Source organism: Apteryx rowi, unplaced genomic scaffold, assembly GCF_003343035.1.
Source record: "Apteryx rowi isolate R43461 unplaced genomic scaffold, aptRow1 scaffold_151, whole genome shotgun sequence".
NCBI lineage: Eukaryota > Metazoa > Chordata > Aves > Apterygiformes > Apterygidae > Apteryx > Apteryx rowi.
In genome coordinates this window covers 872,005-892,201 of record NW_020447764.1, presented here as the reverse complement: position 1 = coordinate 892,201, position 20,197 = coordinate 872,005, and the positions used below count along the sequence as shown (strand labels likewise).

The window sequence follows — 20,197 nt, the reverse complement described above, 5'->3', positions numbered from 1 at the left end:
AAATATTTTAAACCCTTTTTCAGTGCAAGTTCAGAGAACTAGCCCAATAATTCAGAGGTGTGAGCCAGGATTTTCAAAGCATGTCTCATCTTTGTTCAGATACTACCTTATTATTCTTTGAATCCGCAATAATTCACATCATTCATATCCAGCACACACTTTTGGCTGTACACTAAGTATCATTATCTTTCAATAGATAAATTGAGACAAGAAAGCTTATCTGAAGTCAAAATCATTATCAGAATAAAGGACAGGATCTATAATTTTGTCACGCAGCTCCTAGCGCAAAGCTAAATTCAGTGCAAAATGTCTCCTTTCCTAGCAGGCCAATACAAGTCACAAATGTAATATTTCTGACAGAGGGATATGAAGCATTACCTACCTACCCTGAACACAACATCAAGCTTACCATCACTTCCTAACACACAGCTAGCCCTTAATTAATGATCTTTTTAAAGCACTATATGAGAAATGCAATTTAAAATAAACACAGGTGTCAGCCAGTAGAACACCACTTCATGTGTGCTTGCTACAATCACATTAGGCCAGGTTTGGAAGGATGGAAACTAGGGAAAAAAAGGTAATGGCAATACTGCTGAATGACTCATTTTGTATGTGCAGCTTCCAAAAATGTCCTTAACAACATTGGACCTGTTGTACAAGCAAAGGAACGTGACAAAGAAGTGGAGAATCTCCTTGCACTCCATTGAATTTGAGGTTTTGGACAACATGGCTAACAGATATGGCTGAGCCATATCTTCAGCCAGTCACAGCAAAATAAACAGCACCTCCAGCTCCTCCTCCAACAGACAAACCCTTTGAAAACACACATAACAGTAACCACTATGGAATAAAGTGAATTAAATATGGAAACAAGAGCAATGTGACCTAGAGGGACATTTTATGAACCACATCTAGGTACAACAAGAATCCAAACCTGAAAGAGCAAGTGGGACTATAATGGCATTAACACACTCAGTACTTCACAGTTCTTAGATGCTCCAGGAACTGGAGAGAATCAAATCATAACTTCCAAAGATAGGCAAGGTAAATAAGTTCTTGGCGTCTGTGCAGTTCCACATCAGGGATGTTCCCCTTGCCTCTTATTCCCCATTGAAAGTTCTTTGCAGAAAAGAACTGTTACTGTCTTCAGTTAATACCTACCTCACAGAGTTGTATTCCATCTGATACTGGGATCAGCATTAACACCAATCTGACCCATTTTCTAACCATACAGGAATGAAAGCAGATCACAAGTTTTGAAACTATAAATTTCTGGGGCGAGCTAGAGACACCTGATCTGCATCTTTTCCATGACTTCACTTGTACAATGAAGACAACTGAATTCAACAACCATATGTCACTGCTGTAAAATTATTAAATTTCTACAGTATGTTACAAGGGCAAAAATACAAAGTCTGTGGCAGAAGACAGAACAGAATTCCAATGTTTCTGCCTCAAATACTTTGCTATCCCTAAAGCTTACATAATGAAAAAACAGCAGCATAATTTTCTCATTACAATACTGCAGTTTCATAAATAATTATGAACCTGAATAAATGGCAAAGATTCTTTAGGTTTGGGAGGGGAGGGGAGGGGGTTCTTGAGTTTAAGAAAGGACTCGCACAGAGAAAGCAATACAGCTTATATAACATCAACAAAGATAATTCAAGTGTAAGGGGCAGGATGACTCTCATACAGTGAAACAGCCCAGTATGTGCTGGCACGTTCATCTTCATCTCCTCTCATACCATTACAATTTTTCAAAATTCATTCAGTCACTATAAAGGGTTAAAATCAAATAAACAGTCTTAGAACATAAGATTAGAACTCATACACCCTGCCAGTAACCGCTGCCCTTCCAAAGATACCTTTCCTATTTAAAAGGAATAAGAAAGTCATCTATAACTCATGCCAAGTATTATAAGAGTATTATATTCTCTAGGTGTGAAACTGCTATGAAGTATCCCATTTTATTTAAATGCAATTTTAGATGGATTTTAAATGCAAACTTAGCCTGGTTTGTGTGGCTCTAGCTACAGGGTCGACTATAAAATTAGCAGGATGTAGTGCACCTATACAAGCCTTAAGGAAGAAGAATATAGAAACCAAAAAAAGGTATTAAATTGAACTGAGGTTGACAGAAAATATCAGATACTAGGAATGAAAAAGTAATTTTGCTACAGTAATTTTATAGTTAGTTAAAAGAAGACTCATTAAAGAGCTCAAAGAATTCACAACTTAGATTTCTTGGAAGTTTAACCTTTACACTGACATTCAAGCTTCCTAAATTACCAGATGTCAATCTTTAACAGCTGATGCAACTGAAAAGCATTCAAGGATGATTTTGCAATATCTTTGCTAGGAAAAGTAGCAAAACCCAAGAACTAAATACAAGTCTGACAAACGCTTCTGCTTGTAGGACCATAACTGTGGAATATCTTGTATGCTTTGTTTTCAATGTAATAGAAAAATTCTGTTTTGCCTCAAAATGGATGTGTAAATTTGGAAATGGTTAATCTTTTATGCGTACTAAAGCAAAATCTAGTATTAAACTCTCAGAGAAAACATACTTGCATTTTTGCTTATGAGTTAGTTACTTCCAACACATGGCTTACTGAGCTTATATCTGTAGGATTTTATGTTCTTTTCAATCCTCCTCCTCTCCCTCTGAGTTCTGCAATTCTTCTCATCACCCACGCCTGCAAACTGTGTCTAGTATTTGAGTCTTCTCCTCCTCCTCCTCCTCACACACTCTTTTCAGACATGCATTTGTAAGAAATAAAGATTTGAATGTGGTTTCACTTTTAAAATAGAAAAAAGTATTTCTAAATGTATTTCTAAAACTATCTCTAATCAGTACATGTATGCAGCTTATTTGTCCTCAAAGAGACATTGTAAACAGAATGCGTGTTTCAAACAGATGGTTGAATGATTAAGTTTTAGTTTTTCCTAATCTTTAAATCTTTTTTTAAATATATCATTTCAGTTTTATTGTGTGTTAAAACGAATTCTACAGAACTTTAAGCACATATTTTACTAATAAACTAAATTCCTTCCCTCCAAGTTTACAATCTAAAGCTGTCATCTGCAAACCTAATCTGATGAATGGTTTCACTGAAGTTGGCAAGAATTTTAAGTATTTTAGTGTTCTATTATTTTATGGAAGCAAAAGGAAAGGAAAAACAGCAAACAGTTGCACAGATTCTAATATCTAATCACCTTTGAAGAAACCATGCAATTGTACTATTTCAGTTAGATTTTGACATTTAAAATATACATAAAACTCCTTGCAAATTTGCATATTTTTGACTACAAGTTTAAAATGCATTAAATCAAAATTAGAAACTTCCTCAAACATACTTCCTTTTAATTGAGAATGCTTAGCAAATTGAAATAAAAGAGAAAAAAATCATCATCAGCTATCTGATTCTACATCATTTATAATAATGTATTTGTATCAAAATCTCAGAACCATCCTAGTCAGGCTCCCTCATTAAATACACAATTGTTTTTTCAGAGGTTTATTCTTGTAAAATACAGGTTTTATTGTTCTTACCATACATGCTGTACTCCAGATATCAGCAGGTGTACTGTAACCTGCTCCTATTAAAACCTCTATGGATCTATATTGTCTTGTCTGGATGTCTTCTGTGAAGTGTTTATGCTACAATAGAAAGAACAGCATTAATGGAAAAAAAATGAACAATAAAAAGGCCTGTTCTAAATAATGAAGGCTAAGTAACTAAAGTGATGCAGTTATACTTACCACCCAGCAGGCATTTCCCAGGTCAGCAATTTTAACTCTAATTTTATCTGCATTTCTTGGGTCCAGTGGATTCACCAATAAGTCAGCAGCACGAGTTTTTGCTAACACAAGCAAAAAGCAGAATAGTTAGTACTTAAGAGCATATTGTTCATTTATATGAGCAGTTTTGCCTTGTCAATTTATCCAGTTTTATAATACCTTGACGGTATGAAAATAATTTGCTGAATGTTATGAGAAATTAAAGCAACATAGATAGGATTTCTTACATGGATTTCTAAATTTCTTTACACATTTTAAGTGTAAATTGTTTGCATTTTTTAACAAAATGTCAAATGACTATTATTAAAATATCTGGAGGAGCTTCTAAGCAAAAATGATGCGTATGTTTCCAAGAACAGACTTGGAAGGAAAATTTTAAATCTCAATCTCTAAGAACTCCACATGAAAGATACATTCTTAGAACAGTTTGGTTAAGAAAATAAATTCAACATTTCCATTCCTGGCTAAAGTACATAAAATTTGGCTGTATTTTTTTAATCTGTCCCGTGGGGAAGAAAACTCACCAAGATTTGCCTAATGTCAGAGCCTAGGGACTGTCACCCATTTCACAGATAAATCAGCGTTGAATCTAAGTTCTCTAAAGGATCTATCTGCACTGAACATGATACAAACTAAGAACACAGAACTTTAGACCAATTAATCCTGCAGTCTTTATCAGCTCCTGGGACACTGGGGGCCCTAATGTATGACAGTGAAGGATTGCTGCTTTTTTTAGGCTTGACATAACACCCACTATATCCCAAATAGCATGGGAAAGAAAACAGATTGATTTGAATGCAGAAGAAAGGAACCAGATATCACAAATCAAATGGCAGCAGAGGAAGCATCTCAGTTTCCTTATCCCAAACTTATGAAGACTAAGATTGGAAAGTGATGGTAAGATATGAAGGAGGTACTAGATCAGAAAGGCACCTGGAACTCCAGGAGGGATATAGTGATCAGTGAAACTGGTTTAAGAGCTGGAAGAGGCAACCGCACCAGACAGGGAGATAAAGGAAAGAAAGTCTAGCTAAGTAGGAATGACTGAGATCAGAACTGCCTGGACTCCAAACTTCAATGATCAGTCAAGGGAAGGAGATAAAAGCTAGCTGGGAAAGACAATGGTGGGATCAGCCAGGAGAGAAAAGATAGGACTAAATGGCAGATAAACTGAAGGAGAAAGGTAGAAGGGGCAGTGACCTCAAGGAAACAGTCCTCTAAGAAAGCTGTAACAGAGTGTATGGCTCAAGTTTAAAAAAAGCCCTGAGATATGGCACAAAAATAAAATACACTAAGAGAATATATTAAGGTTGCAAAATTTAGCACTTAAAAGGAATTATTAAACTCAATATTAACTTAAGGTCATCCCTTAAGAGCATGCTGCACAGAACAGACTTTATCAACACAATCACATGCATTGTTCAAAAAATAACATGATTTTTCTCAGTTCAGTAGCCCTGCCAAAAAGTTATTGCCTGAGAAATCCTTGCCATACTTCTCGTTGAAAGTAGAAGATTTACAAATATATATATTTGTAAATAAAGCAGGAGCATGAAGGAAGGAAAAGAAAGGCCTCTGCAGTAGGACATGTGAATGCAACCTTAGGAAACAGCATTCTTCAACCTGCCTCAAACAGAGAGACCTGACAAGGTCATAGGCAAGTGCCTGCAGCTTTGTGTTTTCCTCAGTAACTTGCTAAGTTTGTGTCCCATATTTTCCAAGATGAGTATGAGACCTTGGATTCTGGTTTTGACAAATGCTGATGATTCACAACTGCAAGTGAAGTCAAGAGAAGTGTACTTTTTAGCAAGTACTCTCAAAAAAAAATAAAATAGTATCTTAAGGAGCTCAACCTGAGCACAAACTTAATGAGTATTTCTGATTTTCTCTTTTGTGCGTCCTAGTTCCGTAAAACTGAGAAATATCACCTCCTCTTCTCACAGTCACACCATGACAATATACTTAGTAAACACTCAGACACGGGAATGAGGAGGAAAGTCATGAGGAAATAAATAAATCTATCTTAAGAGCATTTGATCAGATGGTGAAAATTTGAAGAAAAGAAAAACTTAACAGCTGCTCAGCCACCGAGCCCAGATCAGCCTGCGCACTGACCGAGGAAAGCATCCTGGAAAAATGAAACCTTGTCACTTGAGCAAGGGCAGCAACGACTATGCAGAGAGGAGCAAACAAAGACGTCTAAACAAGAAAAAGGTACCAAAGTTACAGCAAAAAGTAGCACCACTTAAAAATATTGAACAGCCTACAACTCTCATAGCCTTTTTCTTTCTGACATACTTTAATCTGTTTTATTCCTGTTTAACCCAACATTATTATTGATTACATTAGTATTAGTAACATTTAGCTTTTCTTCTTTCTGAGGAAGGTGTGAGCTATGGCTGAATTTACTATCTTTCTACTTTCCTGGCACACAAGGCTTCTAAATTGCTCTTGATGTGATACCATCGAGGATAAATCAAGTAGGTTTCTCTGACTATGAAGATAAGCTGCTCCTCTGTTGCCAGTACAGGCTTTCCTCGCTGGAGGCATGGGAGCTGCACACATCACCCCAGGAAAACACACCAGCAGGAGCGGCTTTTTGCCTGCACGTTGCCAGCAGCACGAATGAAGAGCCTACGAGGTGCCTAGGAATCTACTGTCCATGTTTAAGGGAGTACTGACTTGGATGCACTTAAGGAGATGGGCTAAAAGACTTACTAGCTTGAATCTTGACATCTTCCAGAAACTCTTTACCCAATTACACTTTATTTAACATTTTTTGGGCACCTACAGATTACCTTACTAAGTTAGACTCCATAAAACCGTGAATTGCTTTTCTGAAGTCTTAAACCAAGAAATATACTCTACTGTATTTTTCAATACACCTCTTTTTAAATTTAATAACTTTATCTGGGACAATGTTCAGGCAGATTTGGTGATCTTCTCCTGAGATGTCTCATTTTCCTCTATCTGCTTACAGATTTAGCCCCTTAATATTTTCTTTATTAAAGTTGAAACCCATATATTTATCATTTAGCCACTGACATTGTAAATAAAATCTGTGGGTAAAACCCTGTAGCCCTTGAATTCAGTGGCAAAAATTCTGCTCTTTGCAATAACACCAACATTTCACCTTCTGTGTCTTCTATAAACAAGATCTACAAACAAAGGTTTTTAGTCTGAGCAGTTCTGGCGGCCAAAATTTTAAAATCTAAAACCAAGCTGAATAAAAAATAGCCATAATGAGTTGAGGGTTGGAAAAAATGTCTTACGTAGACAAAGAACTCATCTTGTTTAGTTTTATTAAAAAGAAGATTACAAGATGAATTGTTTGAAACAAATAAGAACCACTAATGGATGAAAATACAGCATATTAAAGAGCTTCTGAATATGACAGAGAAAAGACATCACAAGAAGCAATAGCTAGAAGCTGCAGACAGACAAATCCAAGCTAGCCACAATTCCCTTGAAACAATTCAAAGTATGGACCAGTGGAATAAACTACAAATATACTGAATTTTTTATTATTTCATTTGTCCAAATCAAGAGCGGGTATCCTTCTGGAAAATAAGTTTTAAGCCAAACATAGGTACTAAACTCAACAGAGGGATGAATTACTGACTTGCTATGAACACAAAATCAGGTTAGATGATTTCATGATCCCCTTCTGCCTTAAACTTTGCTTACTTGCATCTATTTCTTCCTCTTCTCTTTCCTGTGTAGACTGTTCTGTCAAGACAAATACATTGTCTACAATAACTTATCCAATAAATTTACCTAATACCTTTAAAAACATGTTCTATGATAGAAGAAAAAGAATCACTGTTTTGCTTTCCTGTTAAAATTTAAGATGGCCAGTTTGTTTGAATTTAACAGGAATTCTTTTGTATTGTGTTCCAAGCTACGTCTATCAAGCTCCCAGACTTGAATGCAAGAAGAAGCATCCAATTTGCTTAAAGTAAGCTAAGCTATTGCCTTTGATCAGAAAATAGTACAAAATTTTCTTAACTGAATTATTGCCTTTCTATTCCACTCCTTTGACTCACTCTTTTATTTCTAATGTAATATACACCTGTGGTACTAGGCAAGAGATTTGCATCAATTCAAATCAAAACATCTTTTTTTTTTCTATTTCATAAAGTCATTCAAAACTAACACATTTGTTTTTTCTTGAATCTTGGTCCTATGAGCTGGAAATTCACCAGAATGCTTTTGGACCAAAGTAACCAAAAGTCTCCTCTTCGGTTCTAGATATCTGCTCTGCCTTTCTGCCAAAAGCTTTCTAAGATGAAATACTAAATTTAAAATAATCATAATTGAGTTTTTGCATTCATACAATATAAAATTAAATGAGCAGACTATCCAGGGCAGATGCAACCAGGAAGGTTAATTCAAACCGCATGGAATAAAGGGTTCCCAGCAGTGGGCTGCAGCTGTACCCCAGTCCTGGTTAATCTGACTCCATATCCCACTTCCTGCTCAATTCTGGGGAGTGCCCAGGAGAAAGAATATTTGGGAGAAGTCTGCACAGATTTCTCCAACAGCGGAGGCTGGCACACAGACACCATCTTTTCAGTGGGCACTCTTCAGACTCTGGCAGGAAGCAGATCAGGACATGAGTACATTTGGCACATATCCAGAAAAAAAAGTTCAAAACACTGTAGGCAAAGAAAGGCCAACATCGCTGAGATGTGCTAGATTTACTGTACAATCAAAGGTCAAGGAAATGGTTGTGATAGAATCATTTTCTGCTATTGAAAGAAATATGTGATGGCCTACCACAGAAGGCCTGGTACTATTGATTGAATTTTCACCAAAAGCAAACAAACAGTAAAATCTGCATACCCATGTCACTGAACAGAGAAAAAATATATATATAAGGTTTAAGCCCATTACTCATTCTGCATAGGACATCACCTGCAGCTCCAAGAGACACCAAGCACTGTATATGACACCAAGGGCAATACTTACTTTTAGGCAAATCCCCAGTGCTTGAAGCTGAAACTGTCCTGCTCCTGTCATGAGATGGGCTGCTCTCCTCTCTTTCAGTTACAGTTGATCCTTCAGAAATAGCAGAACCACAAGCTACAGACTCTAGAGCCCCAGAAAACACTGAAGCTGAAAATTCAGAGAACTGTGACTCGGGAATTTTATGACGTCCATTTGGCAATTCACCATTAAATTGTTCATAGGAGCTGCTATAAGAGTAATCACTTTTTGCATTTGGCTCATCAAGATTATACTCCTCTGGATTTGGACATTCTTCCTCTTCCTCATCTTCATCTTCAATCTGTTGTTCCAATAGGAATGGGCCATTCACAATATGGCCATTTGTTTTGGGGGATTCTATCCACTTAGGGTCTGTAGGGTCAGTGTTGACAAGTTCCTGTTCAACATCGTCATCTTTTTCAGTGTTTTCTTTCTCTGTGTCTTCTTTTTCATCCTGATCTTCTGCTTCACCTGAAAAATTTTAATGAGCAACACATTAGGTCATACCTCAATATATCATTTCAAAATTAGGCATTCAGAATTTTTAACTCTTCAATAAATACTTAACTTCTGAAATAGCACAAAAAGAAACACTCAATATCACTGAAATACACAAAGACTTTAAAGCCTACTAATAAGGCTGTTAGAGAACCAATGGGAAGTGCATCAAGATAGTGTAACCAAGGGATCAATTCAGAAAAGAAGAATGGTATGAAAGGAAGACACAGAAAGTCTTGAAAACAAGCACTACAATTCTACGACTCAATCAGTGTCAAACAGGGAGTCATAGAGGTAGGAAAATTCATAGTATGACCATTAAAAAAAAAAAAGATGGTCTCAGCAGTTGTATTTTTATCACAATTGGAGAAAGTCAACAAGAAAATCTGGGAAGCTAAAAAAGAGCTGGACTGTAACAATCATGGTACAAACCACCAGAACTAAATAAAAATTGTAACAAGACATCTTAAGAGGGAAGAAGCTGTAATTATCATTACCTGATAGTCTATTACCAACAAAAACATGACAAAAAAAAGAAGAAAGCAAGGATGATTCTAACTGCATTAATGTTATAGAATAAAAATTGAGGTTATTTTTCTTCTAGCTCACCAAGATACTTGGTTATGCCACTTAATGTGGTATGATAACTGACTGGTCTGTTGAATGCTCCAGGTGTTCTTTTGTGAGATTTGATAGCTAGATGGCTATTGATGTTTTTCTTCACTTCTACAATACGTTTGACTTCCCTTTTCATTTTAGACTTTTAGTTACGACTTTATCTACAGGAAAAAATGAAAAAAATGATCTAGGAAAGTTGAGCAATTTCATTCATTACAACAGATGAAATGCTGCAATTACATTCCCCTCTCAAACAGTAACTTGGTTTCAGACTCAATAACAGCAGCTAATACTAACCATCATCATTTCCAGGTTCTTCATCTACTACCTCTTCTAGATCAGCTGTTTTTAGTTTCACCTCTGGGTGGTACTCATCTTCTTGCTCATTTGATGGCACAGCTGAGGTTACATTTTCTTCTACTTTTTTCCTTTCAGCTTCTCGCTCTAGTTCTTCTATTTCCTGCAGGCGTTTTTCTAATAGTTCAGCTTGCCTCTTCTGTTTTTTCTTCAGTTTTTTCTTTTTGTTTTTGGATATTTTCCCAACCTGAAATATTAAAAAACAAGAGAAAACAAAAAACCCTAAACAATTTTCCTCAAGGCATCTCATACCATAAGTTCACTTGCAGTGTGATTACTTTTTATTTGAAAATGGCAATCAATATAGTAAATAATTTGTTTTTTTTTTATTTCAAATCAAGAACCACTTAGGATTACATGAAGCAAAAAAGCTATCAAAATCTTACATGGTTATACATGTTGTTATATGTTTTTTTATTAGACACAAAAGCAAAATACAACTAGGACACCATAGTAAAATTTCTACAATCTTACAATCTTGACTAGCACAATAATTTTAAGCTATAACTTATATCAAAAGATCATATTGTTATATGTGGAAGATATTCTGCTATCATTTCTATTTATCCACATATAAATTATAGCCATGATTTCTCTCCCTGTACATTGCAGCTAATAACCAGCCAAAGTAGGCTAAGAAAAATAAGAGAAACCTGAAGAAACCGAAAATGGTAAAGAATTTTGAATAAATCCTGTGTTATTTAGCTACTTCCCTGTGAAAGAGAAAGCAGTTTTATTATTCATTTCTGGTCCAAAACATATGAATCACAAACAACAGATGGCCATTACAAAAAGTTTAACATTTTATATATAACACAAGGATTGAAAAAATCAGGTACAGTAACAAGGAAAAGAAAAACTAAGATATCTGAGCTAACATTGAAACAGTTTTTATTATATTTTAATTTAATTCTGATTTCTAATTTCATTATTGGATAAATTAGTTCTACCCAATTTTTGTTCATTGTTCAAATACCACAATAAGAAAACCTTGTATAGTTCAAAAATGAAGCACAAGAAACAAAGAGAAAGATTCAGTTCTCAGATTTTTATCTATAAATCCTATTATCTTAAAAATAAGCTATAGGACAGCCAAAACCAGTTATTTGATAGTCAAATTACATGCACGTTGTATACACATTTAAATTATATATGTTACATACACAGACATAGAAAGCAGGTTTGAACTTGGATGTTACTATCCAAGTATTTGATGTATTATCACTGTTTATTCGGTATACACATATGCCAAAAACATCTTTCAAGCCTCATGCAAAAGTCTCTTTTTTAAGGCCTTCATGATTAAGACCTTGAAGACCTTAAGCTGCCCACAACGTATGACACTCAGTACATGTGCACATTTTTGTCAGGATTTGAACCTAATGGATTATTCCACGAGAGATGAAAATGGTAATGCTTAACTTTCTTTGTCATGAAGTTGTTGTTATTATACCTATAGAATTGTAAAGGCTATGAGAGTTTCTATCAGAGAAATATTGTGCTTAAAACTTGTGCCTAAGACTTCTAAGTCTTAGGTCTTAAGAAAGAGTATTAAAAGAAAGGTATTCTTTGAAAGGTAAAAGCTATATTCAAAGGAAGCTTTTAAAAGGGGTACAGACTACCAACAGTCTAATTATTAGTAGTACCTACAGAAATACAGAAAACAAGATAGTTAATCTGAATTATATAACAATACTTACAGGCTTTTGTTGTGGAGCTGTACTCACTAAAAAGAAAAAAGAAGTTTTAAATATACATTTTTACAAAAACAACTCTGTAAAAGCAGAAAGTAGTAGTAATGACGTAAAAGTATTCTGAACTAAAACCCAAAGCAGAGATTTTTTGTATTTATTAGTAGCTTTTTGACTCTTTACAACTGTCTGCTACTGCCTGAAACCTTTTGATGTCTGTCAGACACTCTACTGTGAACAATTTTGTTCTGTCTTACAGCAAGCAATGAAAAGTAAATCTGTGACTGCTCCTCTCATTCCTTTAAAGAAATAATTATAAAATTGCCATCTACATTTTCTACTTAATAAACAAATAGAATTTTAATAAACCAAAGCTGCTACATTTTGAACAACAGGATAAAAAGAAAATTATTTCCAATATGAAGTACTAGCGGTTTAAGAAGAACTCCTGAAAAAGTTTTAGACTTTCCAGTATTAGAAACCTGCACTGATACCCAACGCAGGCTTTTCTGCACCTGCACTCACAACTGTCAGTTTGCATCCCCAGCATCTGGAACTGGAAGGAGCTGGCATTAATTTGTGCTCGCTCTGTTATGGTGGAGAATTAATGAAATTCAGAGAGGGAAGTCTGAATCAGTACACGCTGGGCAGGAAACACGAACTGACTGTAGATTTGTCACAGATGAAAGCTGTCTGGCCAGCTATAGATAGATTTTAAATAGTTCAGGGAGTATCACCAAAGATGACTACTCTGTCATACTGAACAGAAATGTCAAATATTCAAGTTTCCTTCCTTCTGAAGCAGAGTACTCTCATGGGACTGCTGTAGGCACCAAGAAGTGCCTATGGCAAGACACGCTATACCACCTCCAGCAGCTACCTCTTCCTGTGTGCGTCTCAGAAAGATACCATCAGTGACTAGGTCTGATGTGATTACCATGCTAACCGCAAATGCACATAACAATACCAGCCACACAAAAATCCCCCAAATACTTGAAAACAATAAAAACAACCAAATATGTGAGACTGCAGCAAAGTGGAAGTGGGGAAGAAGAATCGGAAGGAACTTCTTTGGACACAGAGGCATACAGCCATTAACAAGTGCAAAATAAAAAACTGACATAGTTAAGATTTCATAGTTCTTTTATAGGTTCAGCTTCCACTGCTAAGTTCAGAGAAAAACTGCTTGTACGACCCTGAAAGGGTGATGTTTTCAAAAGGTTTCTTAAACTTCAGTATCATCCCTTTTCTAAAAAGTGAAATTATGCAGAACCTGTTCCTGAAATGCTGAAATAAAATGCATCTTTAGCTCCTGTCTGGAAAATCATGTTTTTAATTACAATTTGCTAAGAATAAAGTGTTAAAAGAATTCCATCCATGTCTTCCTTAAAATGGTGTTTATTTTAATGTCAGGAAGAAGTATCAAGGCTGCATAAGAAAAAACAAGTTACTTCTCATATAAATAACACAGAGCCTTTAGCTACATGATCACACATGTAAAGTTCAGTTCAATATATTCCTGATTTATATACTTTTGTATCTTAATACATATATTGTGAAATATCACAATCATTTTTGGCACAACAACAAAAAATATCACAGTCAACAACTGAGTCTAAAAATGATGCTGAAAAGAAAATGTTTTAGGAAATTTTAAGAGTCTGAAAATAACATGCTTTGTAGAAATATTTATGGATTTTGATCACAGTGATTGTTCACGATATAACAGATGTTTTTATTACAACTCAGCTATTTTACTCTGTAATATATTTTCTGACAAGATTACAAAGGCATTTAAATGTTATTATTTCTCTACTGCCTGTAGCTGATGTGCTAGCCTGAAAAATAAATAGCAGCCATGGTACTAAAGATCAGTAGAAAAACCACATTTCCTTCTTGTTTGTCTTCACTGATTGCTCAGAATTCCTTTACCTCAGTCTCTCCTAGCTAGGCATACTGTATCAGTTAAACATAGAAAAATGTACAGTTCCTGTCTAAACTCTTGGCAAGTTTAACTTAACATATTTCACGTGCAGTGTGGGGGAGAAGAGCTTATCATAAATTCAAGTACAATAAATTCCAATTTCAAGCAGGAAAGTCTATGGAATCTAAGACTTTCTGTTGACTTGTGAGAATAAGTTATAATCAACTAAAGGTCAGATGATTTCACATATATGCTGATGAACTTATAATAGAATTAGACATATAATTTAAATAAGATTATTAATTATTGTCAGTACTAAAGAGGCAAGGCTCTAGTGCTGCTACAGGCAGTCATAAAAGCAGGGTGGGGGTGGGAGGGTTACTCCAATACATCTTTTTATGTATCAGAGGACTCCGAAAGCTTGAGCATGCAAAACAGAAAAACAAAGCATTCCTCTGACAGAGCTTCAGAGCATAAATGTTAAGTAGACATACATTAAGATCATTTAATATTCACATGCAATTATTTCAAATATGTTAATTTTCATTAAATAAAATATTGTTAGCATTAATATACAGATGCAACTTTACTACAACATATTTAAATACGCCATCATACCTGCTGAGCCGGAAGGAGGAGGAGCACCAGCCTTCTGCCACTCGGTAGCTTCAGCAGCCATTCTACGAACATAGGCATCATCCACACACATCAAAATGTTTTCTGGCTTTATATCTGTATGAATGATCTTGCACTTGCTGTGTAGATAATCTAGACCTTGAAGTACCTAATTACAGAAAGATTTGAAATCTAATTTAATTAGCCAGACCAAGCTAAATGTATCTATCTTTAGTACAGAGATGTCAAGTTACTGCCAGCAGTCCATATGTGGCCTGCCAGAATAATTTACTTAGCTCATAAACCCAGTTTTACAGACTTTCAGGAATAAGATGCTGGCTGGCTGAATTGTCTTGATGACAGCAACCTGCTCTCAGACCTTCCATTTCCCGAGTGCTCTTTAGTTGATCTGCACAGGTATAAAAAACTTAATATTTCTTCCTCTGCAACAGGAATTTGACTGCTCAGTCGGAAAGACTGAGCATCACTGGTTCACTGCTTGAAAGACAGTTATTCCAAAATAAACACTGTAAATACCACATGCTATAACTGAAGTCTGGTTTGCAAATAACCACCTTATACTTAATTATTCTAAAAGAAAACACATAAAAGCAAATGTGTTGTTTGCATGAAATGTTAACTATAATTTTCCATAGAACTGCAGTAGTAATTCAGCTTTAAATGTGAACAAGATGTCACATAAGGATTTTTCTACCTGTGTTTGTTACATATATGCTTCCACTGGTCTTTCACATTCTCTGCAGGCTAAATTCTTCTAGCTTATGTTAAACCTGAATATCCAAAATCTTAAATGTCTTCTGGGACTAGAAAAATGCCATGATTTTTTACAGGATAATGTAACAGGATAAACAAAGTTACTGCTATGATAATCTGCATAAAATATTGTAGAAAGATACCATCAGGAAAGAAAAAAACACAAACCAGCTAACATTGCGTACAAGATTTCTTTTGATTTTTAAAGAATGATCTATAGGAAAATATTAAATCACTTATTCCTGAGCTTCAGCCACAAGCACATCCTTCCATTCTAGACATTTTATAAATAAATTAGCACATGCCCTTCCCTACTGGCTCTCAGGATACTTTAAGACATAAGTAGGTAGGGTGAAATCTAAAAGCAAAATGCATGGGTTCAGAATAGCCATAGCAGAATGCAAAGACATTTGTCTGCCACCTGAGCCGGAGCTAGCACCAGAACTGTTACACCCAGAGAGCACACAAGGCAGCTCAGGTAAGAGACGCACAGTAGCGTGCAAACGGTATTTACATTCAGGCTAATGTATCTTAGAGTTAGCTCGAGCACATGGCTTTCCCCTCGCCAGTTCTGGAGCTAGCCTGCTCACCAACCTTCCTGAAAAGCTTCCATCTTGAGCAGGTCTCAGTGTCAGTGCCCATGATATGGCTAAAACTGTTACATTTGTAATAATCTGGATTTTTTTTTCCTGCGAATCCAAAATATGCCTGAGTGCTTGCCAAAGCAACTGAAAGAACATACAGTGTGTCTCAAAGTAGGAAATATTAAAGAAAGATTGTTTTCTACTAGGAACACAGTTAATGGAAAGCGGTCCAAATTTTAGAAAAGAGGCATTAATAGCAATATCAACATAAAGACTGATTATGATGGTCTCCTCCATCCTTGTGGCACACAGCATCTCACAAATTACCATATAATGTCTACCATTCTGAAGCTAAGAAAAAAGATTTTCGAGTACACTGAAAGCCATAAACTTTCAGAGGAAAATGAAATCTATTCTACTGTGATAAGTAGAAATGATATTAATATGAAAGCTAGATTTGATATTTCCCACTTTATAAAGATAGCATTTTCCCCTTTTAAATAAAAGTCTTAGGATTTCAGCTTTGTCTTTCATTTTGACTGAAAATTCTTTTTCAAAAAAAAACCCACACAGTATTTTTCCAAAAATACGTCTCATGTCTAAAGAGAAAAGAATGTCTTATTAAACATTTGCACTTAAGTCAATTCTATGTATCTATTCACCTAAGTAGTACTATTGACAGAAAACTTGCAAATTATTTCAGAAAAATAACTATAATACATGCTCAAAAGAAATAATAGCATTGACTATTCCAATGCAGACTTTGCACTCTCACAAGAGTCCATGAAGCAATCATTAAATTCAGCGTATTTAAGTAAGACACCTGGAACTGTTCCTTTTTACTCTATTAAAGATCAAATACCTATTTTTGATAAATATCATAATCAGTTCCATGATTTATCCTAATGACTGTACTGTTAGAATCTTACAATTACCTACCCCAAAATGTGGATTGGATTGCTTTATCCTAAAACCTGAAAGTATGTTATGCCACTAAACCAGTAGGGAAATGTATCCAAAATGTATAGCCTTCGTACCATGCTCTGAGGTCAGAGAACAGGGAAAACACTCCTACTTTTTATTTATTTGGCCACTGAAAAACAAAAATCTGAAATGGGTAGCGTATTGCGAATCTGAAAAATTAGGACAGATCCTGTTAATACAATTACAAATGTACCTGACAAGATTGTATTTCTTCCTTTGTAAAGGTCAAATGGTTAGCTTCACATCGACAAACTTTTTGCCATAATTTGCAGTTTCTAAATAATATTCACTTTCTTTTTCTTTCAAGGAGCCACATCATATTGACCCATTAAACAGATTATTTACTATATTGCACACCTGCAGCAAAAGTAAAAATTTTCGGGGATCAAATACATGACGCTGATTTTGATAACATCAGTTTCAGAACATGCTCCTTTTAAAACAGACTAATGCTATATATTTTACTACCCAAAGCAAGGGCCCTAGAATTAAATAAATTGACGCTTCCAATCATCCCCATTGCAAACAAAAGGAATTGTGACAACCGGCCATTTTTCAATTCTGCAGAGTCATCTCTTACATGACAGTTCATATAACCCTGCCCCAGGGAAAAATACTGCTCGAAACTGAAATGAAATTTCTTATTAAGAAATTCAACTCTCAGGTGCATTAAAAAAAAAAAATTTGTCCCAGTGCTATAAAAGTACTCTGAAATTCAAATTTTTTTTTTTCCAAATCATGGCATACAAGAGTTCTTTTCTATTATAGCATGGAATCACAGTACTGTTAGCACAGTGCCTGCTGTACAGTAACACCAGTGCGGTGCAGTGTTTTTAGAACATGCATGGTACAGGTTTTGTCCGAGTAGAAGAAAGGATACAGATCTGTGTATTTTTCATGACATGAAGAACCTGGAAGGCTTACCAGCAGTCACAATGCCAATCAAACTTGTCCATATAGTTCATTCCAACCTCACAAAATTTAAATCTTCATCTTCTGGGACTAATCAGTTTCTCTTTTGAACTGTTTGAACTACTTGGGATTTTCTCTTTTGCTTACATTCATAGAACAATCTAGGTTGGAAGGGACCTCTGGAGATCACGCGATTCAACCCTCCTTCCCCCCAGGCAAAGTCAAACCAATTTCAAAGTTGGACCTAACCTCAGAATTAGATCAGCTTGCTCAAGAGCATTTTGCCAGAACAGTTCTGAGTATCTCCAGTGATGGAGATTGCGTAATACTGTAGGCAACCTGTTCCAGTGTCCGACTACCCTCACTGGAAAGAATATTCTTCCTAATACGTAACAAGAATTCCCTTTTTTGCAACTTGTGCACACTGCCTCTTGTCCTATCTCTGTGCACATCCAAGAGGAGTTCGGCTCCATCTTCTCTATAACCACTGGTTACATAGTTGAAAACAGCAACTAGTTCCCCTTCTCTTCTTAAAATTGAACAAACATAGCTCTCCCAACTCCTCATACATCATATGTTCCAGCTCCCTAACCATCTTGGTAGCCCCCCATTGGACTCACTTGAGTACATCAGTGTCTTGTACCGTGGGGCCCAGTACTCCAAATGCAGTTTCAGAAGTGCCAAAACTGAAGGGAATAATCACTTCCCTCAATCTGCTGCTTCCTCTCTTGTTAATGTGGTCCAGTATGTGATTAGCTTTCATCACCACAGGGGCCCACCACTGACTCATGTTCAGCTTGTCTGCCCAGACCCCCCCATGCCAATGTTGCCATCAGCCTTCACATTTTCAACCAGCTCCTCCTTAGCAAAGTGCATCCCCTAGCTGGCTCATTGCCAAGAAATGTCTCACCATGCTAAGAAACTGTCCTCAGCATCCTCTAGAAATCTCCTGGCTGCACCCCACCACAGCAGTCATCAAGGTGGTTAAAAGTCTCCCATGAGAACCAGGGCCTAAGATCAGGAGGCTTACTCCAGTTGTCTAAAGAAGTCTTCATCTACTTCTGAAAATGGCAGCCCGTAGTAGTGCCTACCACGATGTCACCCTTGCTGGTCTTCCCTCAGACCCTGACCCAGTCTGCATATCATCCACTCTACAGCAAGGATTCAAGCTTTTAAATTGCTCCTTTATGTAGAGGTCAACCCCTTTTCCCTGACTATCCCTCCTAAAGTGTCTTTATCTGGCTGTTGCTGCACTCCAGGCATCTGAGCTATCCCACCACATCTCTATGATCCCAGTGAGGTCACAGCTCTGCAACTGCACATGCATTTCTAATTCCTGCTTTTTGTTTCCCATGCTGTATGCATTTGTATAAAGGCACTTGAGGTGGGTCCCCAGTCCTGACTACTAGAGAAAACGCAGAGAGCTTCCTCCAAAATATTGTCCCTCGGGCAATTCCTCGCTGACCGCACTTCTCATTGGCCTTCCCATCCCTGAAAACCCCACCTGAAAGCCTTCCTCTACCAGGTTACAGGAGCCTGTTGGCAAAGATGCTGTGAGCTGGGTTCAGAAGTTGACACTTTCCTTCCAAAAAGGGGTTGTTTTTAACTCGGATCTGTTCAGTGGTCTGGTATACAGCCTGTTTCTGCAAATAAGTCAGGGTAACTGAGGTAACAATAGAGTACATTAGGGAGCTCCTAAACCTGGCTTTGCTGCTAAAGCCAGTGTTTCAAGCAATTATATCATAAATTCCCAGCTTTCAGCCAAACTCCAGGACAATGGTGCAACAAAGCAAAAATATTCCAAACATAAAAATGACAATATTTACTGAAAAGAGTGGTTATACACATAGACATATAATACAAATACACACATTCCTAACTTGATAGACAGTTTAATAATACTAATATATGTAATGCCAGTGAAAGGTAATATGAATTTCCTTAAGTGCCAAACTGAAAATATTTCTTTGGTCTTTTGTAGAAATTAACTGAACATGGTTTAATTGTAAATACAAAATCATACAGAAACACCATCTATAATTTTTCCTTGTCAAGACATCATTTCTCCTTAAGATCACCTCCCACCAATTTGGCTTTCATGTAGCAAGACAATATATTTTGAAAGAATATTTCTCAGTGAGATTTTCTGAACTGCCTAATCATGTTAGGGCTTTGACTCTAAAACAACTTAAATATAGAAAGATAACAGAATTAAAAAAACAAAAAACAGATTTTCCTTTAGAACCTAGTTTTCAGACAGATATACAACTGTTGTTCAGTTTTATAATAGTATATTATTTCCCAATGTTCTGATGTTGCATTTTCCAGGACAGCTTAATAAGAAGCACGACATACTGATGGTTTTGTTAACCAAATTGCAATTAAGTATGAATATCCTTACATATATGAAAATGGCATCATCATTGATCATTTCAGCTTTTTG

General features: G+C 36.1%; 1 protein-coding gene across 3 annotated transcripts in view; it reads right to left on the bottom strand.

Moving 5' to 3' along the window:
• Positions 1–20,197, bottom strand: part of SRPK2 (SRSF protein kinase 2) — a 101,746-nt gene that overhangs the window by 17,315 nt on the left and 64,234 nt on the right. For all 3 annotated transcript variants that reach the window (XM_026059026.1, XM_026059028.1, XM_026059027.1), the window contains exons 7-12: positions 14,504–14,669; positions 11,971–11,996; positions 10,211–10,457; positions 8,780–9,268; positions 3,770–3,870; positions 3,560–3,667 (exon numbers count right to left, since the gene is read on the bottom strand). In XM_026059026.1, coding sequence (XP_025914811.1) covers positions 3,560–3,667; positions 3,770–3,870; positions 8,780–9,268; positions 10,211–10,457; positions 11,971–11,996; positions 14,504–14,669 — 1,137 coding nt within the window. The remainder of the gene's footprint in view (positions 1–3,559; positions 3,668–3,769; positions 3,871–8,779; positions 9,269–10,210; positions 10,458–11,970; positions 11,997–14,503; positions 14,670–20,197) is intronic.